Source organism: Phyllopteryx taeniolatus, chromosome 7, assembly GCF_024500385.1.
Source record: "Phyllopteryx taeniolatus isolate TA_2022b chromosome 7, UOR_Ptae_1.2, whole genome shotgun sequence".
NCBI lineage: Eukaryota > Metazoa > Chordata > Actinopteri > Syngnathiformes > Syngnathidae > Phyllopteryx > Phyllopteryx taeniolatus.
Window position 1 is genome coordinate 19,262,210 of NC_084508.1, and position 16,067 is coordinate 19,278,276.

The following is a 16,067-nucleotide window of genomic DNA, read 5'->3' on the forward strand; positions in this document are numbered from 1 at the left end:
TTGAAGCTTTGTAGCTTTCCCATTTTTGCTTGATTTACATCTTCAGTTGCTCAACAGTCTTCGTTATCGTATTTTGCGCTTCATAATGCGCCGCACATTTTCATTTTCATTATCAGGCCAGTCTAGTACTTGCACTATTTTACTACTAAGCGACGCTGTTGTAACACATGCAGAATGTGCCTTGGGATTGCCTTGCTTAAATAAGCAGGGATGTCCCAGAAAAAAACTCTGCTTGGATGACAACATACACTATGTTGCTCCAAAACCTGTATGTACCTGTTAGCCTTGATGGTGCGTTCCCAGATGTGCAAGTTACCCACGCCATAAGCACTAACACACCCCCATACCATCACGGAGGCTGGCTTTTGAACTTTGCGCTGATAACAATCCAGATGGTCCTTTTCCTCTTTGGCCCGGAGGACACGACGTCCATGATTTAAAGAAACGGTTTGAAATGTGGACTCGTCAGACCACTGCACACTTTTCCACTTTGCGTCAGTCAATCTTGTGGATATTGGCTTTTGCTTTCCATGGTAGCGTTTTGACTTGCATCTGTAGATGTAGCAACAAACTGTGTTAACTTACAATGGTTTTCTGAAGTGTTCCCGAGCCCATGAGGCAATATCCTTTACACAATGATGCCAATTTTTAATGCAGTGTTGCCTGAGGGATTGAAGGTCACGGACATTCAATGTTGTTTTTCGGCCTTGCCACTTAACGTGCATAGATTTCTCCAGATTCTCTGAATCTTTCAATTATTTTATGGACCATAGATGATCTTCTTCTTTTCCTTTCGGCTTGTCCCGTTAGGGGTCGCCACAGCGCGTCATCCTTTTCCATGAGAGCCTATCTCCTGCATCCTCCTCTCGAACACCAACTGCCATCATGTCTTCCCTCACGACATCCATCAACCTTCTCTTTGGTCTTCCTCTAGCTCTCTTGCCTGGCAGCTCCATCCTCATCATCCTTCTACCAATATACTCACTCTCTCTCCTCTGGACGTGTCCAAACCATTGAAGTCTGCTCTCTCTAACTTGGTCTCCAAAACGTCGAACCTTGGCTGTCCCTCTGATGAGCTCATTTCTAATTTTATCCAACCTGGTCACTCCGAGAGCGAACCTCAACATCTTCATTTCCGTCACCTCCAGCTCTGCTTCCTGTTTTCTCTTCAGTGCCACTGTCTCTAATCCATACATCATGGCTGGCCTCACCACTGTTTTATAAACTTTGCCCTTCATCCTAGCAGAGACTCTTCTGTCACATAACACACCTGACACCTTCCTCCACCCGTTCCAACCTGCTTGGACCCGTTTCTTCACTTCCTGACCACACTCACCATTGCTCTGGACGGTTGACCCCAAGTATTTAAAGTCCTCTACCCTTGCCATCTCTTCTCCCTGTAGCCTCATTCTTCCCCCACCACCCCTCTCATTCATGCACATATATTCTGTTTTACTTCGGCTAATCTTCATTCCTCTTCTTTCCAGTGCATGCCTCCATCTTTCTAACTGTCCCTCCAGCTGCTCCCTGCTTTCACTGCAGATCACAATGTCATCTGCAAACATCATGGTCCACGGGGATTCCAATCTAACCTCATCTGTCAGCCTATCCATCACCACTGCAAAAAGGAAGGGGCTCCCTGATGCAGTCCCACGTCCACCTTAAATTCTTCTGTCACACCGACAGCACACCTCACCGCTGTTCTGCTGCCCTCGTACATGTCCTGTATTATTCTAACATACTTCTCTGCCACTCCAGACTTCCGCATGCAGTACCACAGTTCCTCTCTGGGTACTCTGTCATAGGCTTTCTCTAAATCTACAAAGACACAATGTAGCTCCTTCTGACCTTCTCTGTACTTTTCCATCAACATCCTCAAGGCAAAAATTGCATCTGTGGTACTCTTTCTAGGCATGAAACCATACTGTTGCTCGCAAATACTCACTTCTGTCCTGAGTCTAGCCTCCACTACTCTTTCCCATAACTTCATTGTGTGGCTCATCAACTTTATTCCTCTATAGTTGCCACAGCTCTGCACATCACCTTTGTTCTTAAAAATGGGCACCAGTACACTTTTCCTCCATTCCTCAGGCATCTTCTCACGCACTAGAATTCTATTGAACAAGCTGGTCAAAAACTCCACAGCCACCTCTCCTAGATGCTTCCATACCTCCACAGGAATGTCATCAGGACCAACTGCCTTTCCATTTTTCATTCTCTTTAATGCCTTTCTAACTTCCCCCTTACTAATCATTGCCACTTCCTGGTCCACCACACTTGCCTCTTCTACTCTCCCTTCTCTATCATTTTCCTCATTCATCAACTCCTCGAAGTATTCTTTCCATCTACCTAGCACACTGCTGGCACCAGTCAACATATTTCCATCTCTATCCTTAATCACCCTAACCTGCTGCACATCCTTCCCATCTCTATCCCTCTGTCTGGCCAGCCTGTATAGATCCTTTTCTCCTTCTTTAGTGTCCAACCTGCCATACATGTCATCATATGCCTCTTGTTTTGCCTTTGCCACCTCTACCTTTGCCCTGTGTCGCATCTCAATGTATTCCTTTCGCCTCTCCTCGGTCCTCTCAGTGTCCCACTTCTTCTTAGCTAACCGTTTTCCTTGTATGATTTCCTGTACTGTGAGGTTCCACCACCAAGTCTCCTTCTCTCCTTTCCTGCCAGAAGATACACCAAGTACTCTCCTGCCTGCTTCTCTGATCACCTTGGCTGCAGTGGTCCAGTCTTCTGGAAGCTCTTCCCGTCCACCGAGAGCCTGTATCACCTCTTCCCGAAAGGCTGCACAACACTCGTCCTGTCTCAGCTTCCACCACATGGTTCTCTTCTCTGCCTTTGTCTTCCTAATTTTCCTCCCCACCACCAGAGTCATCTTACACACCACCATCCTATGCTGTCTAGCCACACTCTCCCCTACCACTACCTTACAGTTGGTAACCTCCTTCAGATTACATCGTCTGCACAAGATGTAATCCACCTGTGTGCTTCTACCTCCGCTCTTGTAGGTCACCCTATGTTCGTGCCTCTTCTGGAAAAAAGTGTTCACTACAGCCATTTGCATCCTTGTTGCAAAGTCTACCACCATCTGTCCCTCCAAGTTCCTTTCCTGGATACCGTACTTACCCATCACTTCTTCATCATCCTTATTACCTTCACCAACATGTCCATTACAATCTGCACCAATTACGACTCTCTCTCTGTCTGGGATGCTCAGAACTACATCATCTAGCTCCTTCCAGAATTTCTCTTTCACCTCTAGGTCACATCCTACCTGTGGGGCATAGCCACTAATCACATTACACATAACACCCTCAATTTCAAATTTCAGCCTCATCACTCGATCTGATACTCTTTTCACCTCCAAGACATTCTTAGCCAACTCTTCTTTTAAAATAACCCCGACTCCATTTCTCTTCCCATCTACACCATGGTAAAATAATTTAAACCCTGCCCCTAAACTTCTAGCCTTACTGCCTTTCCACCTGGTCTCCTGGACACACAATATATCAACCTTTCTCCTAATCATCATGTCAACCAACTCCCGAGATTTTCCTGTCATAGTCCCAACATTCAAAGTCCCCACATTCAGTTCTAGGCTCTGTGTTTTCCTCTTCTCTTTCTGCCGAAAAACCCGCTTTCCACCTCTTCTTCTTCTTCTTCTTCTTCTTTGACTTCGACTTCGACCCACAGTAGCTGAATTTCCAACAGCGCCCTGCAGGTTGACGGCGCCGGTGGCGGACGTTGTTAACCCGGGCCACGACCGATCCGGTATGGAATTCTTTGGATGAACGCTCATATTTGTTTGGCAAGGTTTTAAGCCGGATGCCCTTCCTGACGCAACCCTCTGCATTTATCCGGGCTTGGGACCGGCCTACAGTTTGCACTGACTTGTGCCCCCCATAGGGCTGCATTATGGACCATAGATGATGAAATCCCTAAATTCCTTGAAATTGTACGTTGAGAAACCTTATTCTTAAACTGTTGGACTATTTTCTCACACAGTTGTTCACAAAGAGGTCACCCTCGCCCCATCCTTGCTTGTGGAAAACTGAGCATTTTGGGGGATGCTCTTTTTATACCCAATCATGACACTCACCTGTTTCCACTTAACCTGTTCACCCATGGAATGTTACAAATAGGTGTTTTTGGAGTATTCCTCATTTTTCCAGTCTTTTGTTGCCCCCTTTCCCAGCTTTTTGGAACGTGTTGTAGGCATTAAATTCAAAATGAGATAATATTTGCAAAAAACAAAGTTTATCAGTTTGAACAACATCTTGTTTTTGTAGCATATTCAGTTGAATATAGGTTGAAAAGGATTTGCAAGCCATTATATTCTGTTTTTATTTATATTTTACACATCCCAACTGCATAAGAATTGGGGTTTGTATCTTTAGTACCGTACAATCTTATAATCAGTCATCTCTTATCTTTGTCAGGCATCTCCTTCATTTCTACGCAACTTTTTTCTGCACCACCAATTTGGATTTTGTACATAAAAATGTTTTATATATATATATATATATTAGGCTTTACACGATCAGGATTTTTGGGGCCGATCACCGCTCAGCGAGTTTAAAAAAACTCCATCACAAGATGGAGGAATGTGTCTATTTAAATGACCTGTTCCTTTACTGTACATACTCGTGTACTTAATTGCTCAAATTATATTTACAATAAATAATGTATCTTTGTTCCTCTATTTATGCCAGTGAAGCATAGTGACAGACAGAACAAATGAATGGTCTTCTATTAGATGGCAGGAAGTAAATACAGTAATTAATGTATCCACTTTTTGTGACATTTTTGTTTGTTGGTGTGCCGTGAGATTTTTCAATTGTAAAATATGTTCCTTGGCTCCATAAAGGTTGGAAATCACTGCGCTAGTCAGTTTGTGTATTCTAATCAGTCAGGTCGAACCAATATTACATGACAGAAATAATGGGTGCTAACTTACTGTAATGAAATTACTTTATTTTTAATTAAATTACTTCACCCAACCGTTCGTGCTAGTAGTAGCTTGCTAGGCTCCATAACGTTTTGTTGCCTGCTTGCGAGCCGTATCATATTAAAAGTACGTGAACATACCTCAAGCAAGCCTTAAACGAACGTCCTCTCCTGTCCTGAGCACCGGTGACCACCAACACACGTTTTCCCCCATTTTGTCCTTATAATACCGTCGGCGCGCTCCACTCTTGTTGTTGTAAAATGATCGTAAAAAACGGGATGCAGTGGTATCGGAATACAAGATTTTATTGCAGTAGTCTGCAATCGTGAAAGAGCAAATTTGTCTTGTAGTTTGATCCGGGCATTGCGTGTTGCCTGTCTCAGACGTGTTGTCTGTCCCACACCGGCGAGGTTTTTTTGAAATTTGTTTTTATTTAATTTTTTTTTTAAATAACTTCATTGGCCGTCAGATATTTACAGTACTATGTCAAATCCCTAGTTATTTCATTAATTGGTTTACACTCCCAATAGTTTGAAACATAAAATTTAGGGAAATTCAAGTTATTGAATTAAATTGTAATCTTCATTCATATCTAATGTGCCTAGCTTATGCAAAATAAAAGAATGTGTGTGCATGTGTTGTGTTCAGAAGAATATGATGTCCAGCCAAGTTTTCCTCCTATTCAACACTTTTTTTCCCTCCATCAGTGGGAGAACTTAGTGTTTAAAAACACCCTGGGATTGACAGTGAGCGCACATACACTTTGACAAGGTGGTGCCCCAGAATGGCTTCGTGGATACCTTAGTATTGTTAATTAAACAGCTCTGTGCATTGGCAGAACACTTTGCCTTGCCAGTTCAAAGACTCCTTCTTTGACCCATGTGCAGAATCTTTGGATCAGTTTTCTACAGCTATGTTTTCCTTGGCGCTATAGGCACGCCAACCCTAAATTGTCTTGTTTAAAATCTAGTTTGTTTACAGTCCACTTTCTCTCATTCTCAATACCCCCACAACCTTTCCATCCTATTACCACATGTGCCTAGTACAGCTTTTTTCAAAGGGGCATATCTAAAACCTATAGCTCTCCCAACAAGTAAATTTTTTTGTAAAGATTTTAGAATTATGTTAACGTGTGTAGCAATAAATTGAATGAACCTCTCATTCCCACACACCCTTTGTTTTACGGGTTTATTTAATCATTAACACACGTAAAGGAGACAGCTCATCTGTTATTGCTTCAATAACGTTTGTCGGTCTGATGTAAAATCAATATGACACACTGACTCAATGCTAGAGCAATGGCAAACGTTATTTGTCATTGACAGGCAATAAAGATATACAATTGATTTCAGTCCATTTCAATCCACAACCTCCAACATTTGTTGCTCTTTTGTGATAGTAGAAGAAGTGGAACAAAAAGGGAATTTATAAATGATGATGAAAGGACAACCTTGCTAAACCCAATTAATCTTAAAGAAAGGGACTGTGATGTTTTGAGGGCATGTGAATTGTGCTTTTGGCGACATACCCTGTCAGTAAAATGCAGAGATAAATTAATTATTGGGTGGGTCTTTACTCATTGATGAGATGTTTTTTTCTGGTGATTTTTAACTATCTGACAAACGGTCTGTTTTCAATTACATTATTCTTTGTATTCTTGATTAAGTTTCAATAAGGATTAAGGCTGTTCCTTTAGCTGATTGGATCAATAGATTGGTGAAATACATGTCAATTCTGTCGGTTGAAGTGCATTTTCAAAGTGTACAGTATTTAGTTATTTGCTGCAAAAACTCATTAAACCTAGAAAATTATGAAATGAACCAAGATTTTTTTCTCAAAACCAAACTAGATGAATGAGCTCAATCATCAACAGTCTTAAATAAATCAGATATTTGATGTCTATATGTTCTTGTCTCTCCTTTTGTACAGTATATGCAGTTATATTGAAGTCATGGGACTCTAATATATACCTTATATTTGTGCATTCTGCTTTGTTGTATGTCATTATGTACGTTAGAGTTACTGTTGTGTTTTGTTGCCTCTGGATTGTAAGGACCCAAGTAGTGTCGGAGGTAGTGAGCAACATCTGTTTTGGGCTTGTTGTTCCTCTTCGCTGCTTTTCAATTGGATTTCGTCAAGCAGGGCCAAAAGCTGTCACCTCTGCCAGGCTCTGTTAGTGATCACTGCCGGCCCCTATATTAAGTAGGTGGTTCAGGGCTAAGTTAATAACTCTCCCTCCTCTCCTGAGCCATTGCACACCAATACTGTGTTTCCACCAGCATCGGTGTATTTGTATGATCCCGCTTTAACAACACCCAATAGTGGCACACTGATTTGGGGGTCTCCCACTCTATGTGACAACTGAGTTGAGTGCATGTGTGTGTCCTAATAGTTCTTCTCAAAAAATGACCAACGCTATTATATAAATGTAAGACAATGAGGTCAAAACAAAACCATTGCGGTAGGCGCAGTGGCGTCGCTAGGCTTAGAAGGCCCTCTACAATGTTTCGGCCGCCCTGCTGGTGCCCACACTATAGTGTGGGTAGAACGAAAAAGTTGGATCAGCACCCCCACCTTCCCTCTCCCCACCCCTGTCAACAGTAATATTTTCCAGGTGCGACACTGCTGGGGGCTAAGCCCCCCCCCCCCCCCCCCAATCCATAAAACCTAGTGACACCTCTGGGCAGGGGTATTAAGCTATGCCCTCCTGCTGTGAGGAGCTCTTCCAATGGTATTCAATTTGTACAGCATATAATTTTCATGGTGAACTTTTAAACCCTAGTGTTTTATACATATATGCATACATATATGTGTATATATATATATATATATATATATATATATATGTATGTGTGTGTGTGTGTGTGTGTGTACATTAATGAGGAAAAAAATGAACTTAAATGATTTTAGCAAATGGCTTCTTGAATTTATTTGGATCATGGCATTTTGTTGCAGCTTTTTGAAATCTTTTGGCTTCATTTTGTCAGACAGAGTGTATTTTAGTAATTTTTTTAACAGGTCTGGAGGTAATCAGGCTTGGGTGTGATCAGTAAAAATGAATTCAGCTTTCCCCCAAAAAATTAATGGACACAATTTATTCATAAGTTAACAAGGGGGGCAATTACTTCTTCACACAGTGCCAGGTGGTTTAGATTTTTTTTTCCTTATAAAAGAAAATCACCATTTTAAAAACTGCATTTTATGTTTATTTGGTTTATATTTGTCTGATATTTACATGGTGACACAGTGAGCGACTGGTTAGCACATTTGCCTCACAGTTCTGAGGAACCGGGTTCAAATCCGCCTGTGTGCAAAAACATGCATGGTAGGGTAATTGAAAACTCTAAACTGCCCGAATGTGTGGCTGTGAGTGCGAATGGTTGTTTATGTGTCCTCCGGTTGGCTGGCAACCAGTTCAGGGTGTAACGCGCCTCTCGCCCAGAGTCAGCTATGATAGGCTTCAGCTCACCCGCGACCCCTATTGACGGTATGCGGTACCGAAAATGTATGGATGATATTGAAATTTTTTTACGATTTTTAAACAGAGTGGGGACTATGCAAATAAATTTGAAATTGAGAAGCGGACAAATACTTTTTCACTGCAATGGCCAATTCCAATGAAGTTGGGTTGTTGTGTAAAAGGTAAATACAAATTGAATACAGTGATTTGCAAATCCTTCTTAACCTATTGGATATTCAATTGAATGCGCTACAATACATTATTTCTGGTTTTTTTTTTTATTGCCAATATTCACTCATTTGGAATTTGATGCATGCAGCGTGTTCCAGGTGGGACAGGAATGTTTACCCCTGTGTTGCATCACCTTTCCTTTTAACAACACTCAATAAGCATTTGGGAATTGAGGACACTAATTGTTGAAGCTTTGTTGGTGGATTTCTTTTCCCATTCTTGCTTTACAGTATGTACAACTTAAGTTGCTCAACAGTCCAGGGACTCCGTTGTCATATTTTGCGCTTCATAATATGCCATACATTTTAAATTGGAGACAAGTCTGGACTGCTGGCAGACCAGTCGAGAGTACTTGCTCTCTTTTACGACAAAGGCACACTGTTGTAACACATGCAGAATCTTGCTAAAATAAACAGGGGCATCCCTTAAAAAGCTGCTGCTTGGATGGCAGCATACGTTGCTCCAAAGCCTGTATGTACCTTTCAGCATCAATGATGGCTTCACAGATGTGCAAGTTACTGTGCCATGGGCGTGAACACCCCCCCCCAATACCATCACAAATGCTGGCTTTTGAACTTTGCCCTGATAACAATCCGGATTGTCCTTTTCCTCTTTGGCCCAGAGGACATTATTTTCAAAAGCAATTTGAAATGTGGATTCATCAGACCACAGCACATTTTTCCACTTTATGTCAGTCCATCTCAGATGAGCTCCAGCCCAGAGAAGCCAGTGGTATTTTTGGGTGTTGTTGATACAGTATGTGGCGTTTGCTTTGTATGGTAAAGTTGTAACTTGCATTTGCAGATGAAGTGTCAAATTGTGTTAACAGAAAATGGTTCTCTGAAGTGTTCGTGAGCCCACGTGGCAATATCCTTTACACAATGATGCCGATTTTTATTGCAGTACCACCTGATGTATCAAAGGTCACGGACATTCAATGTTGTTTTTGGCCTCGCCAATCACGTGCAGAGATTTCTCCTGATTCTCTGAATCTTTTGATGATGCTATGCACCGTAGATGATGAAATCCCTAAATTCCTTGCAATTATACGTTGAGAAATGTTGCTCTTAAACTGTTGGACTATTTCCTCACGCAGTTGTTCACAAAGTGGTGAACCTCAACCCAACAACTGAGCCTTTTGGGGATGCTCCTTTCATACCCAATCATAACACTCACCTATTTCCATTTAACCTGTCCACCTGAGGAATTTTCCAAACAGGTGATTTTTTTTCGAACATTCCTCAACTTTCCCAGTCTTGTGTTGCCCCTGTCCTAGCGCTTTTGGAACGTGTTGCAGACATCAAATTCAAAATGACAGAATACTGTATTTGCAAAACAACAATAACAATCAGTTTGAACATTAAAGATCTGGTTTTTGTAGTGTATTAAATTGAATATACTGTAGGTTGAAAAGCATTTGCAAATCATTGTATTCTGTTTTTATTTACGTTTTACACAATGTCCCAACTTTATTGGAATTAGGGTTTGTATATAGTCCATAATTGTTTGTGTATTGTTATTTTATTTCATTACTCAGTGATTGGCTTAGAATAATCACATGAACAATTCGTTTAGAATGCTCACTTAAATGACCAAATCTGGGGCTCACATAGACATTATTAAAATACCAAGGCTGCAGTGATTTCATCACGGTAAACCCAGAAATGATATTGTAAAGATTTAGTTTGACTTATTCAGCCTATGTTCAACCATGACCTCACATTTACAGGTATGGTGTATTTTATAAGCTGATTAAAGGCATTTTGCTCAAATTTTTGTTGTTCTGTGTTCTATAAAGTTGTTCTCTCCTTTAAAAATCATAATGTACTGTCCCTTGGTTTTGGGTGTTAAAGCTTGCATGGAGAGGTGTTTATCTCATCAAATTGACAGCAGAGCAGCCTGGCTGTCTACCTGCCTGTTTGTCTGGCTTCATGTGGTCTTGCCAGCTGGAGCCGTTAGAAAAGGGTGAATATGAACCGAGGACCTGCACAGCATCAACTCGTTGCTTCACAGCACTGACAGATACTTTGATTTGACATGCCATGAGCAGTTAAAGTGAAAGTTATGTATACATGTTAATTAAACTGTTTATGCATGAAGGGGTCAGAGACATTAGCAAGTCCCAGTGCAGAAGTGTGAATTTCTTGTCTTTTTTCCTCCATCACAGCATTTTCACCTCCTCTGTCTCTCATTTCTGTAATGATTACCAGGTGTAAGGACTACCTCCCTCTTTTTTTTTGCCAAGTAGAGATGCAGATAGCTCTATTTGTGAAACGTCTCTGAGTTTTTGAAGCTCGGCAGGGAATTTTTACATTGGGTTTTTGAAATAGCTACCTCTGTTTTTCGTGGGTATTTTCAAAGTACCTGGAGGTTGTGGTCTTTAGCTCCTGAAGAAAAAGGAGTTGGTCGGCTCAAACAATAAAGTGTTTTTGTCTAATCTAATCCAGTTAAAATTGATGAGCATTTAGACAAGTATAAATTATTTTTAATGTTTAGCAATGGCAGTAACAGCAATTCTATGAAGACAAATTAAAAAAACTAAATTCATTCATTCATCTTCCGTTCTGCTTATCCTCACTAGGGTCGCGGGCGTGCTGGAGCCTATCCCAGCAATCTTCAGGCGCAAGGCGGGGTAGACCCTGAACTGGTCAACAGCCAATCGCAGGGCACATATAAACAAAGAACCATTCGCGCACACATTCACACTTAAAGGCAATTTAGAGTCCTCAACCTACCGTGCATGTTTTTGGGATGTGGGAGGAAACCGGAGGGCCCGGAGAAAACCCACGAAGGCACTGGGAGAACATGCAAACTCCACACAGGCGAACCCCTGTCCTCAGAACTATGAGGCAGATGTGCTAACCAGTCTCCACCGTGCCGCCAAAAACTAAATTCAACTATATATATTTTTTTAAAATTATAAATGTATATCTACAGTGGATCTAAAAGTCTACACATCCCTGTTCAAATGCTAGGTTTTTGTGATATACAAATGAGACCAGGACAAATCATTAAAAAAAAAAAAAATCCACCATTAATTTGACCTGTAACCTGCACTACTCAATTGAGGTTTTTGAGAGCCGAAGTAAAATAAACAACTGAGATAATGTGGTTGCACAGGTTTGCACACCCTCTTATAACTGGAGATTTGGCTGTATTTAAAATTAACCAATAATATTCAAACATGTTAAATGAGAGTCAGCACACACCTGCCTCCATTTAAAGAGCTTCTGATTAACCTCAGATATGGTTCAGTTGTTCTAGTAGACTTTTCGTGACTTTTTATTTATTTGTAACTGAAGCCTGAAGGTTTCTGACTCGCTATTTCAAATTGTTCGTAATTCCCTCCAACTTGTCTAAGACTCCAATTCCACCTGACTAAAAACACCCCCAATGCATGATGCGCCCACCACCATGCTTCGTTGTAGGTACAGTATGTTGTTCTTTTGGTGACGATCAGTGTTGTGTTTGCGCCAAACAAACCTTTTAGAATTATGGCCAAAATATTTTAACCTTGGTTTTATTGGACCATAACAAAATCCCAAAGACGTGGAAGTGTGTCTGATGAAAAAGCCACTTTCAATAAGTATTTACGAAAAGTCACAGGATCAATCCCGCAGCAATTAAATCTGTACATTGATTATCATGTTTTTGTTTTTAAATAAGCCAGGCCCATTTAAATCATGTCTAAAAAATCTCAGGTTAGCATTAAGCAGGTCAGCATGTGAAAGGGCCTCCATTCAGTTTTCATACACATTGACAGCTTGTGGTCATATGTTGAACAACATTATTGGACACAACATAGTGATTGTGAATTCCTGCAAGTAATTTTACATGTGTGCTTTTCTACTGCGGGTCAAACTCTTAGCGCTTGTAACATGGAAATCCTTATTGTTGTAACAAATGTAATTTTCTGTGTTGCGTTGCATGGCACCACTCTCTGGGGGGGATGATTGTTTTTGGTCAAACACAATGTTTTCTGGATTTAACTTTTTAAACATACAATTGTTGCAGAATTAGTTGGCTGCTAATTAATTTATGCTCTCTTGTTTGATGTGCAGTAAAGCAATACTTTGAAAGCAACTGTGTTCATCCTTTGCATAAATTTGTACCATTTGCTAGAGAGTTCAAAAGAAACAGAACTTGGTTAAGAAAAGTGCACCCACATTTAAATAATGTGCCCCAATTTTGTTTGTGTTTGTTTATAGTGGGAATATTAATGAATTAACATTTTAAACAATCCATCATTATTGTTGTGCTGCCACTTATTTTTAACTCAATTATTCTCTAATAGACCACTTTTCTTAATGTGCGCAGCATGTTCTTACCACTTTGTTCACTGTACAACAAAAGCTTAATTACAAATATGAGCAATGATCAAAAACATGGTAATCAAATGAAAACAATGAGTTGGGAATTGCAATTGTAATGCAATACAATAGGGTATATGTGCAAATTAACAAAAGGCCATCTATTATTCTGTGTGTGTGTGTGTGCGTGTGTGTGTGCGTGTGTGTGTGTGTGCGCGCCTGCGTGTGTATACACTGTACCTACAAGTAAGTCATTACGCGCACTTTGGTTCAATTCAATGATACACACCTTATACACGTCATATTTGTCTTTTCATTATAAATGGTATCCACCCTCATACTTAAATTGAAGCCATACGCATTTTGGCATGTCCTTACCAGTGGCAGCGGTATGTTAGCCAAAGGATGCAGCTAGATACAATGCAGTCTGTCGCTTTGTCGACTACAACGTTTTTTTATTTCTGTGGAACGACGACAATGGAATGGAAAGAACACAAAACCATCTTATGCTGTACCTTCAAATAATAAACAGCCTGAACTGAACAGCACCACTTATTACAAAACTATAGATACTAGAATAGAGGCTATAGTTACTCTTTTTATTATTGGCTTGAAACATCTTTGTTGCCAAATTATTTCACTGGACCTTGATGATTTATTTTTCAAATTGTGCCAACAGATGTCCAATGCTTCTTAAAGTTTATTTGTGTGAACAAGATCCAAATCATTGTGCAGTTGGCTTATAAAAGAACCCACTCTTTCTATTGACCTGTTATAGGATTTCCCCCAACTTTTCGTGTTCTTTCTTTTGTGGCAGTTGCCATCATTTCCACTGAGGCAACAGATTTACATTATGGACTGAAGGCGAAGGTGCACACTTGTATGTACAAAGATTTCCAATGAAAAATAACAATTCTTCTGTGCGGCATTTATTCATTCAAGGGCAGGGTATTGTTGGGTTCAGGGTACAAGCCACAGAGTTCTGTGAACATGAAATATCTTTTATCCATCATTTTTTCATTATTCTCCTTATCCTCTCCCTTTCTCTGCTTTCCTTGAATAGTTTTCCTTGATCGTTTTGACGGGCTTGAGTTGGGCTTTTTGTATGCGTGTGTTTTTGTGCGTCTCTTTTACTGTCTTTGGATCTCGCATTGTGGCTATTGTGTCTCCTTGCTATTCATCATTGTGTGTGTGTGTTTTTTTTTCTTTTTTTTATCTTTGACTGAATCTATATTGAAAAAATGTAGTTGTACTTTCGATTTGAATGTTTTGTGAGAAGGTTGGATTGTTGGACAACTATTGTAAAGGATACAAAGAGGGCCACAGTTTGGAGAAGCTGTTCACATTTTAAGCGCGACTTCTCATTTCATGAACTGCTAATTACTGCAGTCATTTGAGCTGATTTTTTAAATAAGAGAGAAAACAAGTGTAACAACTTTGTCCTCCCATCTTATTACCACTCTCTTTGTCTGTTTGCAGGGTCTGTTCATCTTCCTGATATATGGGGTGTACAACACAGAGGTAAGTCTGCATTGTGTCTCAAGGCTGTCGCAGTGAATGAGAGAAATGACAAGTTTCTGATGTGCTCCATGGTTAAAAGCTGTGCCGATTTGGGGGGTTGCAGCAAGTAGGACCACGTGTGTGTGTGCGTGCGTGCTTGTGTGTGCGTGTGTGTGTGAGACGGTTGATGGTGGGAGGAGGGCGAAGATGGAAGGGAAGGGGACATCGTTTCCACGCAAGCGTCCTACTGCCCTTCATGGTTGGACTAACTTATATGCATCCGAGTCCGACCATTAAACACTGACACGGCGTCGTTCTCAGCCACTCATTGCTCACCTACATTGCCTAATATTTCACTGCCTCTTTAAGTTTTTAAACTCACGGCCCTCCATTTAGAATCCTGACAAAGCCGTTGGCCAGTGCTTTGCGAGGTCCCAAGCAGTCCCTATACATAAAACGGAGGAAGATACATATGCAATGAAGGACTGAGAACATATCATACTGAGATGCTACATTATTACCATTTTGATAAGGCCTGGCCTACTGGCAACAGAGAGAGATGCATTTTAATGGATGAGACTCACCTCATGAAAATCACTCTTGGTCAAAAAGGTAATCTCAGCTATAAGACTGTTAATGTAGCCCCAAATTACTTAAAACCAGGCCAAAGTTTGAGTTAATTTATTAGTTGAATGGGTATCTTCTGTTTAGAAGTGACAAACTAAAATGTCATTAGACAATTTTGAGAAAACAAGATCTTGTGCACCATTGTAGAGGATCCCAGTAACTTAGAATGTAAAATAAAAAACAAACAAACAAAAAAAGCTTTTCTAATTAGATATCTAAATTAAATCATATCAGATATTATGCTGAAGTAACTAAGTAATCAAATTGTGACTGCATGGGCGTGATATACTGTAAATATCTGCATTTCTTGGCGTTTTAAATGAATATATAGGGTCTTTGTTTAGTAATGGTCATTCATTAGTCCAGCATCATTCTTATTTGTGTTAGCTTTCCTTTGGCCATGTAAAAAAGTAATGCTTCATGAATCTCTGCATACAGTATTTTAAATTGTCTTTGTGGTTTCTTCTCAATGCTTGAGGAGCTGTCCGTTAGTGAAAGGTGAAGCACTGATAGTGAGGAGCTGGAAGGATCTCACCCTTAAAGGTGTAAAATAAATCAGTGGTGCATTCTTGCTTAAAGTGGTTTTCTTTGTGCTTTGAAATTCATTTTCGTAACTCAGGTTGTCCTTGACCCTCAGGTTGTTGCAATTTGTGATTAGTACATGTACATTTGCCAGTTCCCAGGAACATGACCGTGTATCCATAAGCACACTCCTTTGGTGATGTTTGCAAAACATTTTTTCCGGTTTTGTTCAGAGTAAAAAAAAAAAATAATAATAATAATTTTTCCTGCCAGTGAAATACTAGCATTTCAAATGTTCTTTAAAAGTATGCACACAATAAAATGCATTAATAGTTCCATTAAGATGGCAAAAAACTGCTGAATGATGCTAATTTGAGGGCAAATTGTTTGAAAATTCCTCTGAACAAAAATCTGTTGGAGTCAGCCATCAGCTTTTACTTCTGTGTCATTGGTC

At 40.3% G+C, this 16,067-nt stretch overlaps 1 protein-coding gene across 7 annotated transcripts in view; it reads left to right on the forward strand.

Moving 5' to 3' along the window:
- LOC133480721 (adhesion G-protein coupled receptor D2) overlaps nucleotides 1–16,067 on the forward strand; it is a 106,039-nt gene that overhangs the window by 37,141 nt on the left and 52,831 nt on the right. For all 7 annotated transcript variants that reach the window (XR_009789355.1, XM_061779241.1, XM_061779242.1 and 4 more), the window contains one exon: nucleotides 14,444–14,485. Coding sequence is in view for 6 of the 7 variants with exons in the window: in XM_061779241.1 (XP_061635225.1) it covers nucleotides 14,444–14,485 (42 nt within the window). In the remaining variant the exon portion in view is untranslated. The remainder of the gene's footprint in view (nucleotides 1–14,443; nucleotides 14,486–16,067) is intronic.